Source organism: Myiozetetes cayanensis, unplaced genomic scaffold, assembly GCF_022539395.1.
Source record: "Myiozetetes cayanensis isolate MyiCay16 unplaced genomic scaffold, myiCay2020 scf9, whole genome shotgun sequence".
Classification (NCBI taxonomy): Eukaryota; Metazoa; Chordata; class Aves; order Passeriformes; family Tyrannidae; genus Myiozetetes; species Myiozetetes cayanensis.
Window position 1 is genome coordinate 25,295,970 of NW_026088185.1, and position 17,294 is coordinate 25,313,263.

The window sequence follows — 17,294 nt, forward strand, 5'->3', positions numbered from 1 at the left end:
ACTAAACCAGTGCATAGTGTTTGTTAGTGCCATGATTTATCTTACCCTTTTCAATCACAATAGAAGTTGTCATCATTTTGATTATTTTACCTGCCTTAAATAGAATACTCTCTCCTATGAGCATGCCATGAAAGACTACTCAGAATATTAGGAACTTCATCACTCAGTATTTCTGTCTACTTCATAGTTCTTTTCAGTCTAAACCTGATAGATATAGATAAACTAGATATAGTTTATGTAAGACTATAGTACTTCCTTTTAAAAGTCCTTACAATGTTTCTTCTCCAACCACATTTTTTCCTTTTTTTTTTTTTAAAGTGTTATATAAAGAACACTTCTTTCTGCCTTTAAGACACAAACTTTGTAACTGTATTCAAAGGCAACAAACTGTAGATTTCTCCTACACTGAACTGTGAATAATGTACCTACAATCGAAAGGCAAAACTCCTTTGGCTTGTAATATCCAATATCTGAAATAGACTCTAAAAATAACAGTTGCTGCTTTTTTTGCAGTATTATTCCAGGAACTAATCCGATATAAAAATTTGGTTGAGAAGTTGTGATAGCAAAGTTGTTCCCTTCAAGACTCCAAAGAGCCTATCCTAGATGTTTTCATAAATATTAAAAGAAATCTGGGCATTTTCATCTTTCCTTTATTGTCTTTCTATAACATCAACAGTAACAACTGGATTGAGAAAAACACTTATTAACAAATAACTTATTTGATGAGTTTTCCATTTAAAAAAAACCCAAAACCAAAAACACTTTCTTTCTCTGTTTGTGTTTATACATAAATTCTTAAGCCAATCTTATTAGTACGGGTGCTTTCCAATATGATATCAAATATCATAACTAAATAGCTACTCTATGTACTTTATGCTCTGTTTCTTATGCTGTAAGAAGTGGCAGGAATGTGATATGCTTTCCACAAAAGTGTTTGGCTTTACTATGCACTGCTATTTTCCAGTTTGAGCACAGCACCTCAGGCTTATAATTTTGAAGTCAAACCAACGATACACACTGAATGGAAATTTGGGAGATCAGTGGTGAGCTTGAGCTCTAAAATCACAGATTATATGGTTTCTCTGAACTGCATATCTCTTTACATGAGCAGATTTGTCTGCTGGAAATGTCATTCTTTAGATGTAAGCGCTGCACAACACAGCACTGACACCTGCTTGTAGCATCACCTCTCCAGAGCTGGTCTTGCAGGAGGGATATCAGTTATAGAACACGTCTTTACAGAACAGCAGCTGCGCTTCATATATCTTTTCCAATGGAGAAAAAAGCCCACTGTATTTTCCTCTCCCAAGCCTTCCATCATTACCATTTCCACAGATGGACAGTAATTCTACTGTTGTAAGAACGGCAGCTAAAATCCCTGCAACAACAAAGCTGCATTGGCTGCAAGACTGAGGGCAAAACTAAAGCTTTTCCCACTGGGCCTCTCTCACTTCTGCTAATAAAGCAAACATGTAGCTTCTGCTTGCTTTTGTGGTTATCCCAAATCCTCACCAAATACAGCTGTGAGTGCAAAAAATCAATAAATGTGTTTTTTTCCTCCATATTTGCTCTGTTACACAGAGCAGGTGGCACAAGGGATACTGGATACTGCCACAATCTTTGTCTCCCCATTTCTTTTATGCAGATCATTCCTTATAGTGTATAAATACTCCATCCCGTACTTTTTCTAGTAAGTAGCAAAAAAGCACATCCAAAGCATAGCAACTATTTACAGCCATTTGCTTCTCTACCCACTAGTGATGCTTGTCCTGGGGTTGCAAGCAGACCCAAGACAAAGGACAAGAAAGTTCTAATAGGCAAAAACATGGGCTATTGAAGACACTGTTTACAGGACATCAACCCCTTTGAACAGATACAAGCACAACTCTGACATCCTTTTACTGCAGTTGGGCCCAAGAAAATTGAAGAGGACCATACAGCTTTTAGTAAGTGTGGCATAAATATAAACCAGATAAAATTTGGCTTTGGTTGTACCCACCAGATCTAAACATTTCTTTTGGGTAATCTGGAAAGTACTAATGTATGAAGATGTCACACTGCCTCTCACATGAAAACAAGAGAGACAGGATGCTCAATAAAGTCCATGTTTGGCATTTTGCAACATGTCTGAGGGACATAAAATTTCTCCTTCTGCCCATCAGATTCCCACTGGCATTGAAGTGATTCTGCACATTGGGTTACACCATCATTCCTCACAGTTCACACATTTCATATTTTCTATGGATCATTTCAAAGGAGACATTCAACATGATATGGAGAAAACGCCCCAGTGAAGAAACAGTACCACAGGAATCTGATATATTGCTCATATTCTCCATGGCAACAAATCATAATGCTAGAAGTATGAGTAGAGCAAAGATCTGATGGTTGCTCAGCTGGAGACCCATAAGATTCCAAGAAATATGATCAAATACTTTTGTTTCTTTTTCAGGCTATTTGTACATTTTGCCATAGTTGTTTCAAAAATTGCATTTAAGCACAGTGTTACACAGTCAGTGCTTCTTGCTGTTCCCCAGGGCTGCTCAGGATGCCCATGTTTATTTGCAGTTCATTAATACAAAGCAAAAGGAATTATTATTTCCACCCTACAGTGCCTTGCAAACAGCTCAACTGGCTTTAAATTGCACTAAAAACTCCTGAACTTCCTGCTGCAACTAAGTGCTTCCCTGCTGCAGAATTTTACTTTAATGCCCAGATCAAACACTTCGTGGCCATAAAACAAATTCTTTTTGACAATATATATGTTTTATATTCTCATACATAATTGCATATACTGACTATTCAGGCTAAGAGCTAATAAGAACTTTGGGTGATACAGTGCTATTATTATAGCAATTTTCTTATTATTTTATTTATTTATTTACTGTAAGCAAAAAAGCTGATAAATCCCTCTCATGGATAAGTAATATATTTCATAACTCAGAATCACATTTATCAGAATTATATTAACTACTTTACTATTACAAGTACAGCTTTATCAGCATTTTAATTGAGCACTTTCAGTTGTTCACACAAAGGTTTACTCATGGGTAGTTTGTGTGTGTTTTTTTAAACAGCACATTCCACTACCATAGGTCTTTTTTAAACAACAGCTTTTTAGTTACTGTTATCCTTTACTGAATTAACTTGATGAATTAGAACATTCTATTGATGAAGGTCTGGGCTGTGTTTTACAAATTCATCTTCACCTGTTGTATTCATATTTACATTAACAAATATATTGATCTGGCTTTCTACCTGGAGGCATTGTTCCTTGCAGAGCTGTCTTATCAATTACAAAGCTAAACTGACTCATCAAAACACTATCAGAAGGCCATAGCTCAGTCCTTGTCAGTGAATATTATTTCTTGTAAAGATTGTTTGCATTCAAGTGAGGGTCAAAGAAAGTTTCTTCAGCCACCATCTGCTACTGCTTGCTCCTCCAACCCAAGATGAAAAACTGTGCTGGTTCGAGCACAAGTGGACTTAGTTTTCTTCATGTCAGCTGGTATGGGGCTATGCCTTGGGATTGTGCTGGAAATAGTGTTTATTGTACAGGGATATTTTTGTTATTGCTCAGTTTTATTTTGTTACTGCTGTACTTACACAAAGGACAAGGCCTTTTTTGCTCCTTACACCACTAGTGAGGATGCTGGAGGTGGGGTATAAGAAGTTGTGAGGGGATAGAAGAAGTTGTGAGTGGACACAGCTGGGATATCTGATCCCAACTGACTACAGGAATATCCCTTCCCCTATGGTATCATGCTCAGCATATGAAGCTGGGGGAAAAAGGAGGAAGGAAGGAGGGGATGTTCTGAGTGATGGTATTTTGTCTTCCCAAGTTGTGTGATGGAGCCCAGATGTCCTAAAAGTGGCTGAACACCTGCCTGCCCATGGGAAGTGGTAAATGAATTCCTTGTTTTGTTTTGCTTGCGCATAAGCAAATGTCTTTATCTCAATGCACAACTTTTGTAACTTTTACTCTTCTGATTCTTTTCCCCATTCCACCAGGGGGGAGTGAGTGAGTGACTGTGTGGGGCTGAGTTTCTGGGGCTGAGCCATGACACGTGCCCAGCGTGGGTCTCAAAGGGTTTGGGATAATTACAGATTTGATTGGAATGTGCTAGATGGAATTTATAGCTGTTACTGCTGTTTAGCTATTAATCAGCAGGCTTCTATGTTTGCCATGGGGCTTGCTTCCTTTACTGTTTATTAGAGTCTAGTGCTCATTAGTAGCTACATTCTGCTTTCACTGCTTGCTGTACTGCTTATCATCCAACTCTGCTGTGCCTGGGAACATTTTGATAACAGCAATGGCCATGTGCCTGGGCTGGCAAGCGGCCAGGGCATTGCTGCTGCTCCTGTGCTGCTCTTCTGGACAGGCTGGAACTCCAGTGTGAACTCCAGTTGAAGGGGCTGTGACCTGTGGATGAGTCCATGTGGCAAAAGGACACCCTGAAGTGTCTGTGGCTGTGAATTAGCCCATGCCAGAGCAGGTCCATCTCAAAGTGCCTTTGGCCATTGTTACATCTGTACACATCTGGTGCACCTTTGCAAGGGATTGTGGCCCCAGGATAAGTCCACACTAGAGAAAATACACCTTGAAGCATCTATGGCCATGCATGAGGTCATGCTGAAGTGTGTCAAAGCAGGTGGCCATGGCCCAGCCCCTGACAGAGTAGGTACACCCCTGCAGAGACTGCAGCTGTGGGTGAGCCAGGAGCAAGTTTAGTTCTGAAAGGACTGTGGCTGTGGGTAAGGCCACACTAGAGTGAGTGGCTATGTGGGGTTTCATTATTGTTGGGGGTTAAACCACAACAAGTACCCATGTGAAATCTGCTGCCACTACATCTGCACATTCCTACAAAAGTCCATGCAACAAAAGAATTAAGCAAAGCAGAATTAAACTTCTAGGTCTCTGAGTTGGCTTCAGCTCCTCAGTTACAATGTAAGCCTCCAAAACATGAAATAAACGTTGCTGAAACAATCCACTTAGGACTTGGTTTCAATACTCTTGTCTTCCTATTGTCATGATTAGTGCTAAAGGACAACATGCAATACCAAATCTCTAAAAAACTACAACGCCTTACCCCTCACTACATGACAATACTACTATATTGCAGTTAAATACAACCGGTTTCAATTTCTGACTTTAAATTGAAATGTTTTTCATAATTTTAGATATTATTAATATCATTTTAAAATTCAGTACAACCAGAGCTTGACTTGCAATAATATTGACTTTGAATCTCTTCCTCATTTCTGCAGAAAAGATTAGTCTCTAGAGCCATTTGCACAACCTCATAAGCATATCTATTCACCATCCCAGTCACCAGCTGCAGACAAAGGCAGGGAAAACTCAAACATAATTCTCAGAGTTTACAGCTTTTTTCTGTTGAGCAACTACCATATGACTTTTTACTTATTGAAAAACTTTGGTTCAAGAGTATATATATGATATAATAACTCCCATCTAGCACTTCTCTAATGAACTAGCAACTCCTTTCCATTACTGATAAGTACATAAGAGAGAACCCTTTACTGTCTTTCTATAGATTTATCAAATGGCGTTTGATTAAAAAAGACACTTCAGAGATATTTGAGAAGGAAAATTCTCATTTATTTTCAATTAAAATCTTTTTTTCTCGAAGTATACTTTCTAGTGATTCTTAAATTTAAAATCATATGAAATCTGATAATACAGGGTTTTCCACCTTTAGAGGCTCTAACTTGAGAATAAAATGGGAGTTAATAACCCAAATTTGCAGTGGGATGTCAAACGATGCCCTAGATACTGCCAACTTCTCTTTTCTGGTACCAAGTTTCATCTTAATAATTTCTCCTTGTGTGTGAACTCATTATTTGGGCCTCAAACATTGTTCATTGCAAATGTCTGCAAAGTTTTTGTCATATTCACTATTTCTACCATTGTATAATCATTGAATTCCACTAGAACTTTGTATCTAGTCACTACTATCTTTAACACCTACATTTTAGAACGGGACCTCTAAATTAACGACCTTCAGGCTCTTAAAATTATGGAAACTCATCAAAAGCAGAAAGATTATCTGAACTTCCTTAAGGATGTTTCTACAAGAGAAGTAGAGAGTTTCCAATTTAATAGAAGCTTTCTATAATAAAGGAAGAAATTGCTCCTACATAGCTCAATGTCAGAAGCATAAATTAATGGCTCTATTCAATTTGTCTCTTAATGCACTGCATACAAACAACAGAAAAAGTAACTCTTCATAAATATGCTTAAAAAGAATAGTTTAGGCTTTTCATACTGCAACCTTACCGTCTCGCCTGTTGAGCTTTGCAAAGCTGGGACTGTGGGTACTGGAGAGCTCAGAGGAACTGGTAAGGGCTGTTGAAGGTAAGGGAGATACCAGTGCATCATCGCAGTTATCTAAAAAAAAAAGGTAAAAAACAAAACACAGAGGTCATTATATGAGCAACACATATGTCAGCTTGTGTCATCTCTAAGTGGTGTTTGCTTCTACTTAGTAGACAGAGACTGGAGGCAGAGCACACTTGTGTTTGATTTCACTCATGAAACTGAAAATTACCCTGCAGAATGACAGTCTGGTGGGACAGCAACTTCAGTGAATGAAATTTGATAATCTATGCTGCAGTTATGCAGTAAGGACTTATTTCAAAAGCCACTGGAAAAGTGCAGTAATGCCCTGGAAGACTTTAGAGGACAACCCAGGTGGTGTGTTCAGTAAAGTTTTTCCACAGAACAGGCATGCAATGTAGGAGTTAGAACTTCACATTTCTGTGTACAAGTGACACAGAGGGACATGCCACCTGGCCTTTTGTAACATGTGAAAGCGTGTCCTGTGCTTCACAAGAGTCACATGCTGCACTACGATCACAAAGCCTGAACATTTCCTTCTTTTCTTCCCCAAGCTCACACACAGATGCACAGCCAAATTAGACTTGTTCACTCACATGAGTAGCTTCTATGTCCCCTCTTTCTTTCATGTCTGCATGAGGACAGATGGGCTAGGCTAATACTCAAGTTGAATTTTTGGTCCCATAATATTTGAATAAAGATGGAATTAAGTAGAGTAAGTTTGCTCATTACAATGCTGTCACATACACACTCCAGAACATAATGTGGGGTTTCAGAAGGGAATAATAATAATAAACTCCTCTCATTTTTAATTGAATCTCCCATAGAGTAAACATGGTTCTAATTACTGGAAAAATCCTGCAGGTCAGCAGGATCTCAGGCCACCACAGTGTTCTTGCACTCAGAGTGTAAATATACAATTTGCAAAGATTGGGAAAGATGGGGATGGAGGAAAGGGAAGAGAAATAATCCATTCATGATACTTCAGGGCTGCAAAAGACCAAGAATAAAAGCAAAACTTTCTTTAGAGTATGACAACAAATTTAGCATTTCTTAAACTCGGTGATACTTTCTCCATAATAGGTCACACTAAAATATTTCTCATCTCTTTTACAATGACTCTTTAAAGCAGTACAGATATTTTTGTAATCAAAATCCAGCTCTATATGAAAGACAATCAGTGTAATCAATATAATTCATATCAGTGTATTGAGTGATGGATATCAAAAAGCAAACTTCTGTACAGAACCTTTTCCATCTCTTTGATTACCAAGAGCAAAAAGGCCTAACAAGATCTGCAAGTTAGACTAATTAAGGAAAAGTATTCCACTGCTGTTGTAGCCATGAGGATAATTAGGCAACAAAACAAGTTACCACGGTCCTGAGCAGATTCTCTATGACTATGATTGAATCGCAAAGAGAACTTCTGACTGCAATGCGGAAATGTCTGGGGAGGGCTGGTCTCCTGGTACACCATGAGATCAGGCCATAATTGTTCTATTTGGACTTAAAAAAACCCCAAAAACATGTAAATTAAAATAAGGGTCTTAAATTCATTGCCACTTGCAACCTGAACAGAGACTTGAGCAAAAATCTCAAATGGTCAGTACACCAGGACACTGAATTCACCCAAACTTCCACATTCTTTAAAAAACAAACAGATGGGGTTGGAACCTCTCGAAAGAAGGTTACTTCTGGACCACAAGAGAACTCAACACATCAGCCTGTACTCCCCAGCTGCCCATGGCAAGAGTCTCAGTGACAGTCTCTGGGTTCTCATTGTTCCCCAAAGGTAGGATTGGATGCCTATGGGACACTGAGTGTCTCAGCATCACAGCAAGAGTAAACCATTTCAGAGCAACACATTTAAGGTTTTCCCTGGGATCTCTGGAGGCTCTAGCCTGAAAAGTGACAATTAGTTCTAACTACCAGATGCTTTACCTACATTTCCACATCGTTTGTTTCTGTCCCCATACACGTATACCTGGATCTTTGCTGCTATAGCACTACAACATCATTTTCACACCAAATTCTAGGATCCCTATTTTGTATTCTCCTACAAAAGAAAGGGGGGGGGGGAAGGGAAGAAAAAACAGCTCCACTACATCTAGAAAATCTTTCCTCAAATGATATCTAATTATATAAACATGTAAGTTTAAGGCTTCAGCACTTAGGACAGCATTAAGAATTTGATGATAGTTCTGAGAGCACTAGGAGTAATGCTGTCCAACTTCCAACAGATAAGAGAGCAACAATTGATTGACTGTGCATGCAGGAATTTCCTCCAAGTGAAGTTTATTTTTGAATGGATACTCTGACAAGATGCAAGATCAGTCTTCTGCCCTCCCCTCAGTCAAAACTAACATTGCAACACCAGAGGTTGCACCGACAGCTCTACATGCACAGATCAGCAATGCAGGACATGGCACAGTTTTTACATGCCAAATGCAATTTCAAAGCACAGAACAGTAAAGTGCTTGGGATGCTTCAGTCACCTTGTACATGCACAACAATCCAAATCATACACAGAACAGCTCTGATGCAACTCTTGTTGGAGACTATACATGTACAACTGTATAGATTTGAGATTGATATTTCTTTGCAAAACTTAGGTGAAATAGGGTACAGAGTTCAAAAAGGTGGAATGTGCACACAGTGAGGATCATCCCATTGGCCCTGCTTCCATAAGAAGGCAGTATTGAAAAACAAACAAGCCACCCAACACACACCTCTCAAGATCAGAAAACTCTCCCAGAAAGGTTGTTATTATCATATTTCCTTTTGTGATGAGTGCAGACAATAAAGACATGAAACATTTTGTGCTTATGCAAGATCATAGAAGATCTATGGTAAAACCAAAATCAAAGCCAATGTATCCTAATTACCACCATATAATCCCAGCACACACATTTCAAGAGACTTTGTCTCCTCCACTTCATGTGAGAGAAAAAAGCCATTATTGAAAGTGCTCCCATGTTTATAGTTCCTGACCTATACTTCTTTTTGCTTTGGAAGTTTGCCTGTTAGATCAGGAATTTTGCTTCTTTGAGTCTGTTAAAAACATTGGTGGTGTTGTATATTGAGGACGACCACAAAAATAAAACTGGGCACTTGATGGTGATGGCCTAAATTCAGCTTTTATTACTTCATCCAGAATATTACATCTTGTTATCACACAGCTGCACTCACACTCTGCCTGTAGAATCTTACATACCAAACTATTCTTAGCTCTATTATCTATATATTATTACCAGCCTTCACATATGATTGGATGTTCACTTCTTATTTACATTCTTTCCTTGCTGCTAGGCTCCACAGCCTTGCTGCATCCTCCAACACATTGGTTTTAATAATGAAAAATTCTACACTACAGAATTTAAAACATCTGAATGCTCACAAAAGAGCATTTACTAGCCAGTTTTCTCTCCTGTGTTTCCTTTCTGAGAAGATAATTAGCAAAGAAATAATGAAAAAGGTCTAATTGTACCTATAAGCCTTCATGCAAATAACACAATAATACAGATGTTGACTTGCATTTGAGAAAAGTTGCTGACCTTGAATATGTTGACTTCTGAATAAAAAACAATTATGGAAAGCATTTACAGTGTTGTGTATTACTGGAATTTTCATAAGCAATCTTGCTTCAGAAATGAAGAAAAATATTTACCTTTATCAACTTGTTTTTTCTGATTTTTATTCACTAATGATTTTTTAGAAAATAATGATAAATTAACAAAAACAAAGGATAAATTCATCAACCTATTATGAAGTTGTTTTATTGATTGGTTTTGATTCCTTTCTTGTAGTTTTAATTGCCTTCCAAATAAAAACAAGGAAATCTTTTCTTTCTCTTTCCCCATGTATTTTAATTTAAGAGAAAATGTTTTGGACAAAACCACAAATACAAATTTTATCAGTTTAAAAACATCCAAATGAGATAACTAACTCTTAGGCTCCTTCAAAACATGTCAGATAATACCAGCTTTAGCTATTATCACAAAACCCAGAACTTCAGAACAGGCCTTTTTACCCAAATATCTAACAAGCTCTGTATTTTGTGAACGCCTTTGACGTCTGTGATAAGTATGAAAAAAAATAACAGAGAAAAATGTATACAAGTCCTAGAGAGACAGGATTTCAAATGCTTCTGAAGAATAGCAATGTTCTGAAATACAGATAACACATGACCAAAACTGAGTTTGCACAGAAATCAGACTTTTGGACCAACTTTACTAGTTCTTGTAGTACATGTTTTAACCTGGTGTTGGTAGGCATGGCATGAGCCGGTCTATAACCTTCTTCAAGGTTGACCCAGCATTCATGCACACCAATAAATAAATTTAGAAGATTTCTGATAAGTGTACATTGAAGATATTTAGAAAATCATAAATCCCAGAAACCCCTCATAGTGACACAGCATGTCCTTCAAAGAGGATCAATCCATGGAACACAGGCAGGTTCATTACCAGCCACAACTGAGATGTACTAACAAACCTGTCCTGATCCTATTTCCATGGTCCACTTGAAGACTCTGTGGGACAAAACAGATTGATTTCCACTTGTGAAAGCCATTCAGAAAGGTCACTAGTATTTTCTTAACAAAAGCTTTGATGGAGAGGACACAATCAGTGAAAGATTACTAAACCTCAGGTTTCACAGATTCCCCATACATCAGATTTTAACTGCTTTTAGTAGTACTGTACCCTCACCTAGACTAATGTGCAGAAAATACTTGACGGTGAGGTTCCCATTGTTTTTACATGGCAGTATATTTTTAGTCAAGATCTCCTATCATTATGATAAATAACTACTTCTCATACTGATACTTACATCAACAATCTCATATCAGCATCAATGGAAAGTATTTGACAAGCCACAATAAGACTCAGGTCCATGCTGCAGCTACTCTATTAGCGATCATAAGCATCATGAATTAATTATAAATGCCATGACAACAGTACCCAGAGTAAGAACATGGGACAAGTATCACCCAGCAAAGCAGTTGAAGGAAGTTTGGGGAACAGAACACAGCATGCAAGCTATTAACAAAGCCAAAATTGCCTCCTCTCTGCAAAATATACAAATTGAAGAAGATGAAAAAGAAGGGAAAATTATAACACAGAGACTGGTGTGGTTAGGTCTTACAATGGAGTCCAGAAGACAGATTCAGAAGACAGTAAGTGACATTCCTCCTACACCATCCTGTGGTAATAAAAGGTTTTTTAAGGGAAGATAACTGTTTACTGTAGGTGCTCTTCTTCAAGTACACAGGGCCTGGCACGTCACTGCTTGCATATCTCTGCTGAACCAGATACAAGTGGCGTAGTGAGGGCAGCTCTGCAAACCCTTGCCTGATCTATGATCCCTGAGCTTCAAAGGTAGTTTAGCAAGGGCTTCAGAGAGTCACATAGACCTTTTGCCACTGTTAACTATTTAAATACAGATATATCCATTTTATAGTAAACATGAAGGAGATATCAGAGTAAACCAGAGGCCTTGTAGCTTGCTCTTAGAGGTCTCACTTGGAACTTAAAGGTATTTTATTTAAGTGAGACTTTTGTTGCCAAGATATAATTTTATTCATTATTAAAATACCAGCAGAGTTACAGATGGTACTGAAGTTAAATTGTGTGCATCATTTTGATTTCAATTGTAAATTGTGTCTGTACTGGGATTTGAAGTTGAAAAGATTCACTGGTATTTATAGGTTAGATAAAATTCCTCTTAGCATTACCCACATAATGGCATACTTTGTTTTAAAGACATAAACCTTGTGTTTTGTACCATGCCTCTAACAGTCCTCAGGAGTGACGACTGATGCTTTTTCACTGCATCTGTTTTTCTCCTGCCTTCCACAGCTGCAATTCTCATTTGAAAATACAAGAAATACATACTTGGACTTACTGTGGAAATTAAACTCCACTAGTCCAATGAGGTATATGTGTACAGGAGAAGGAGGAGTTTCTGTGAGTGTTAAAAGAACACACACACAAAAGACACAGAAAGTGCAGTAACATGGAGTATGGCTACGTGTTTGGAAGAGATTATTTCTGTATCACAGTCCCTACAAAAAAATCTCACCCAAGGCTACAACATACTGCTGGGTTCTACTACCATCTTTACTACCATGAATATCTTAATATCTCGGTAAATGATTCTTGAAAACATGAAGAGAAAACCAACAACAAACAAATAAACAATCAAACCTCCTGGTTTTCCCTAAAAAAAAAAATTCCTTTTTTCCTCCTTTTTTTTTTTTCCTAGAGACTGGCTACACGTACATGCACAGATGTGAACTCCATCTGTTAGCTGAAAGGCATGGCATATTTTTCAAGATATAAGACACTAGAGAAAGTACTTAACAACACAACGTTCCTTTCTCTTTTCTTTCTATACTGCAAATAAATATCAGTAGTTAAGCTAATCATGAACTCTTTCTAGGTGACTGTAAATTACATAAATATCCTTTCATATGCATGTAAAGGCATAAAACTATTATTCAATCAGTGCATTATAGAATATATTCTATGATATAGTGTGCACATATAACCTTGTCTCACAAAAAGTGGTCAAGTCTAATTTTGAATAACTCAAGGGACTCTCATAACACTGATTCAATAGTGGATCGTATTTTCTTACCAAAACAAGCATGTCTGCCATGTAACTCTTACTCACAATAATAAGTAGGAAAAGAATTTGAGGAACAGAGAGGTCACATGACGCTTGGGTTCAAAATGTGACTTTCAAATAACCATCAATGCAGGTCCAGTAAACTAGTATGCTGAAACAATTCTTGTTTTGAGAGGGTGAAAGAACATCAGACTAAGCCAACTACAACCATAAATTAGTTAAAGAGAAATGGTCTGAAGTTTAAGGAACAAATGTTCTAAGATTTCAGTTCTGTCATAGTCCATGTCATTTAGTTGAGTCATAATGTCTGCAGCTACAAAATGAAGATACCCATCTCTTTGTCTTATACTATATGCTTTTCATCATATCAGAGTCTCTTTGCAGAAAAGGAATGTGATGTTTCCAATGAACAGCAAATCCATCACAGAAATCCACTGAATTAGAGGACAGTCTGATATCTCTACAATTACTGCAATCACTCATATGGAAAATAAAAAAAGATCAAAACATAAGGATGTGCTGACTTTGCCTTTCAATATTTATATTCCAATGAACAACCTGCAAAGGCATATCATTGTCCAAACCTGTGATTTACTCTCAGCAGTTATAACAGCAGTTGTCAGGAGTTCTTACTACTTCCTTCTCAGAATATAATGCTTCTTGTGCCTATTTGGCTCTCCCTTCAACATTTCTGAGATCCTATTAATATTAGAGTGCTTTGGTCTTTGACCTGAGAGCAGAAAGCTACAAAGCTGACCCAGTGAATGGAAGAGGTTTTATACCTGAAGTTTGCCCTTTTGACATGTATTACACTTCAGGAAACAGACAGCATAAATCCCTTCCTACCGTAGCAGGGAAATGTATCCAAAGATTACCCTTCTGTACAGGAAAACACAGGCAAGAGATTTTGTCGGCACAGGGCAGTTTTTTGCTGTGCTATTAAAGAAAACCATCTAAGAACTTTTCTATGGCCTTTTCTACAATCCTTTTCCATGGTCACACAGCATCACATCAACACAACCATCCTTTTTATCCTGGCCTACATGAGACTTGTTACTTGTGCATTTCAAACAAAGTTTGAAAGTTTATACAGTCCAAAGATCAAACCTGTCTTTTAGCATTTCAGAAGTTACAGCAGCGCTCACTGAAACAGAAACTCTATCCCCTTCAAAAACATCAGACTTTGCTACAAGCATGATCTGTTCACCACAGGTCATAATCGAAGGAGATCAGGGCTCCATCAATTAAACTATTCTAAAAAGCAGAATGGCATTTGCCTTAAAATATGGTAATACGATAAAAACAACACCGAATTTGCAGGGAAAAATTGCTAATGTATGTGCACCCATCAGCAAGGCTGCCAGGATCATTACTAGAAGAAAAACACAGAAATCACCAGAGCCAGTTGGACTGAGTTCTGTAGGCATTTACCAACAGAAAATTAAAATGCAGAGGGGTACAGCAGATTTTCTGCTGATGTTACTCAGTGTTAAGATTGTTCAGGAATTCATTGGTGAGGCAGTTTTCCCAAGTTATATAAATACAATTTTTAAAATGGAATGTAAATACCTGTTTCACTGAGAATCAAGTTTATTGGGAAAAAGAAAAAACAAACAAACAAAAAAAAACAGGAGAGAAATAAAGAAAAGCTTTCTGCATAACAACAGCAGCACCTAGGTTATCAGGCTGACTAAAACATGAAAACCAGTTTGGGAAAGACAAGTCCTTTATGTGCAGGGGTGGGGAGCTGACCATCTCAGGTAGCTTAACACAACTGGTGAGCTGAATGAGGCAGAAACATAGTTTGACCACTTAGAATCATAGAATAGAATCATAGAATCACTAAGGTTGGAAAAGACCTTCAAGAGCATGGAGCCCAAACTTTGACCAAACACCACCACATCAACTAAACCACAGCAGTAAGTTCCATGTCCAGTCATTTCTTGAACACTTGCAGGGATGGTGACTCTACCACTTAGCTGGGCAGCCCATTCCAATGCCTAACCAACATGCCAGTGAAGAAATTCCTTCTGATGTCCAACCTGAAATTCCCCTGGCATGGCTTGAGGCCATTTTCTCTTTTCGTGTCACTGGTTGCCTGGGAGAAGAGGTTGACCCCCACATGGCTGCAACCTCCTTTCAGGTAAGTTGTAGAGAGCACTAAGTTCCCCCCTTGAGCCTCCTTTTCTCCAGACTGAACACCTCAGCTCCCTCAGCCACTCCTCATATGATTTACTCTCTAGGCCCTTCCCCAGCTTTTTTGCCCTTTCTCTGGACATACTCCAGTACCTCAATATCCTCCTTGTAGTGAGGGCCCCAAAACTGAATGCAGGATTTGATGTGTAGGTCACTGCCCTAGTCCTGCTGACCACACTATTTCTGGTGCCATTGGCCTTCTTGGCCACCTGAGCCCACACTGGCTCATGTTCAGCTGCTGTCGACCAGCACCCCCAGGTCATTTGCTGCTTTCCAGGCTCTGTCCCAAGCCTGTAGCTCTGCATGGGGTTGTTGTGATCCAAATGAAGGACTTGGCATTTGGCCTTGTTGAACATCATACAGCTGGCCTCAGTCCATTGATCCAGTTCTCTCTGCACAGCCTTCCTACCCTAAACTGGATGTCTACTATCTACTACCCTACTTCTCCAAAATGGATAAGCCTTTCAAACTGATGGACATCTATGCTATTCCCCACACCTTGAGTCACCTTCAAATTCAGTGTGCTTGGAGCAGCACTGCTGCAAATTTCAGTGGAGCATCTCAACACCAACTGTTTTTCACCATCACACCTGTGACCACAGACACATAAGATCAGACCTGTAAGTGAAGACTCCTAATACCTTACTCTGCCTTTGTGGAGGTGCACAGGGTTAATACACATACCTTAAAAAACAAAAATGATAATCTAATTCCCATGATAGGCTTCCTTCTGGGGATTCACACTTAACCTCAATTTTCATTAATTCAGGCATGAATGTAAAAAGGAAAGTTAAGGGAGAGTCAGCCTTTATAAGTTCTTGCCTCTTCCTGCTCTCCCAGCACAGTACTATGGTTCATATACTTTCAGTTTCTTTGAAGTGGTACAGACTTCCCCCACCTTGGAGCAAGACCCATGAGTATCTGTGTCAGTGGGATGCCCCATTCCTCTTCCCTCTCTTTTTAAGTCCAGAAGGGCAGTGAGAGTGGGCAACATCCATCATGTGGGAAACTTGATCAGGCCTCAGCTTTCTCCTTCCCAAGAAAGAATTTTTCTGCTCTGGTTCCTATGGACCTCTATGGAAAAGGGCTCATTTATACAGGCAGACCTTGCAAAGACTTTCAGACAACACCATATCTTTGGTAAGGTTATATTGTGTACATCTAAATTTACAGCTGCTATCTCTAAGCAAACAACAGAGGCAGCTAGAAAGGTGTGGAATGCTGATGAATTTCACAGGCATGCCCAGGTAACAATGCACAGCAATTTAAAAGCCATCAATAACCAAGAGGTTGCCCCCTGAATTTTCGAATCAATCATGATCAAATAAATTCAATTTTTATTTTCCCTTTGAATCTTTGGTGAGCTCATGGATAAAACTGATTAAAAGGGAAAGAATAGACAGCATGGGGTTCACTAAATGCTTTCTGTTTGGAGGGGTTCACTAAATGTTTTCTGTTTGGAAGAGAGACTCTTCAAATTGTGTAACATGCAGGATGGCTCACTGAAAAGCAATTATAACTCTGAGAATTTCAGTGCATCCCATAAGGCTGAGAGAATGTTCAATTTGCAGGCTGTGAGCAAGGAATAACAGATGAAGGTAGCAGTAAGTGCCCATGTACCATTGCATTTAAATGTAATGTCATTTCAAGGGATGATAAGTAATCATTTCATGTCTCAATAACCTCCAACAAAAATGCCTTATTTAGCCCCAAAACACCAATTTTTAAGACTTTTTTATGCAAGTAAATGGTTTAGATAAGGGACTGGATTGAAAAAAGTTCAGAATTCCCATTCTAAAGCAAGGTGAATACAGCTTTGATGTTGGCTTAAAGATGAAAATTTTCTTCCAAGCATTTCTTAGGACAGCGTGTTCCCTCTTCATCAGTCACAGTGGTACTTTTGGTGCCATAGTAGAAAAGAAACCAACAGATCTCTTAGATCTAACATAGCAAGCGAGCAAGACAGTTTATAAACTAATTTTTCTAATTAACCGTGATTATTTTGGGAATCAGTACTGAGACCCTGATGCTATAATTTATGTAACTTTAGGCTCTAATCTCAGGTTTTGAATAAGATTCATGACACTATATGACCCCAGTCCTCAGC

At 38.5% G+C, this 17,294-nt stretch overlaps 1 protein-coding gene across 1 annotated transcript in view; it reads right to left on the reverse strand.

Moving 5' to 3' along the window:
• Positions 1 to 17,294, reverse strand: part of CNTNAP5 (contactin associated protein family member 5) — a 285,860-nt gene that overhangs the window by 207,673 nt on the left and 60,893 nt on the right. The window contains exon 2 of the mRNA XM_050339553.1: positions 6,302 to 6,412. Within this exon, the coding sequence (XP_050195510.1) occupies positions 6,302 to 6,412 (111 nt within the window). The remainder of the gene's footprint in view (positions 1 to 6,301; positions 6,413 to 17,294) is intronic.